This window comes from Suricata suricatta, unplaced genomic scaffold (genome assembly GCF_006229205.1).
Source record: "Suricata suricatta isolate VVHF042 unplaced genomic scaffold, meerkat_22Aug2017_6uvM2_HiC HiC_scaffold_54660, whole genome shotgun sequence".
Taxonomy (NCBI): domain Eukaryota; kingdom Metazoa; phylum Chordata; class Mammalia; order Carnivora; family Herpestidae; genus Suricata; species Suricata suricatta.
In genome coordinates this window covers 1-572 of record NW_021903390.1, presented here as the reverse complement: position 1 = coordinate 572, position 572 = coordinate 1, and the positions used below count along the sequence as shown (strand labels likewise).

The window sequence follows — 572 nt, the reverse complement described above, 5'->3', positions numbered from 1 at the left end:
CCTAATCTGTTTGGTCCTGACCCCATAGATCACAGGATTGAGAGATGGAGGAACAACCACGTATAGGTTGGCTAAGAAAATATGGATATATTGGGGGATATGGTGGCCAAATCGGTGTGTCAAGAAAGAGAAAAATGCTGGTGTGTAAAAATCTAAGATCACGCCAATGTGGGAGCCACAAGTGCTGAGAGCTTTGAGTCGAGCCTCCCTGGAAGGTAAGCAGAAGACAGCATAGAGGATCCTGACATAGGACAGAATTATCAGGAGCACATCCAATAATAGGAGAGAAATGTTGCCAAGGCCAAACATAATATTCACTTTGATGCTGGCACAGGCCAGGCGAGCAATGCCCATATGTTCACAGTAGGTATGGGGGATGATGCGGTGCCCACAGAAGGGCAGCCTCAGAAGGAGAAACACCAGGGGGGCCACCATGTACAGGCTCCTCAGAATAGCAATGCCTGCAATGATGCTGATGATTTTGCTGCTGAGGATCATGGTGTACTGAAGGGGTTTACAAATGGCAACATAGCGGTCAAAGGCCATCGCCACCAACACAACACTCTCCATGG

At 48.3% G+C, this 572-nt stretch overlaps 1 protein-coding gene across 1 annotated transcript; it reads right to left on the bottom strand.

Annotated features, from left to right (window-relative positions):
* Nucleotides 1–6: 6 nt before the first annotated feature.
* Nucleotides 7–570, bottom strand: LOC115285219 (olfactory receptor 52E8-like; the record flags this gene model as incomplete). The annotated part of the gene is made up of 1 exon (XM_029931551.1): nucleotides 7–570. A coding segment is annotated over exon 1 (564 nt), but the record flags the coding sequence as incomplete, so codon positions are not given.
* Between the last annotated feature and the right edge of the window lie 2 nt (nucleotides 571–572).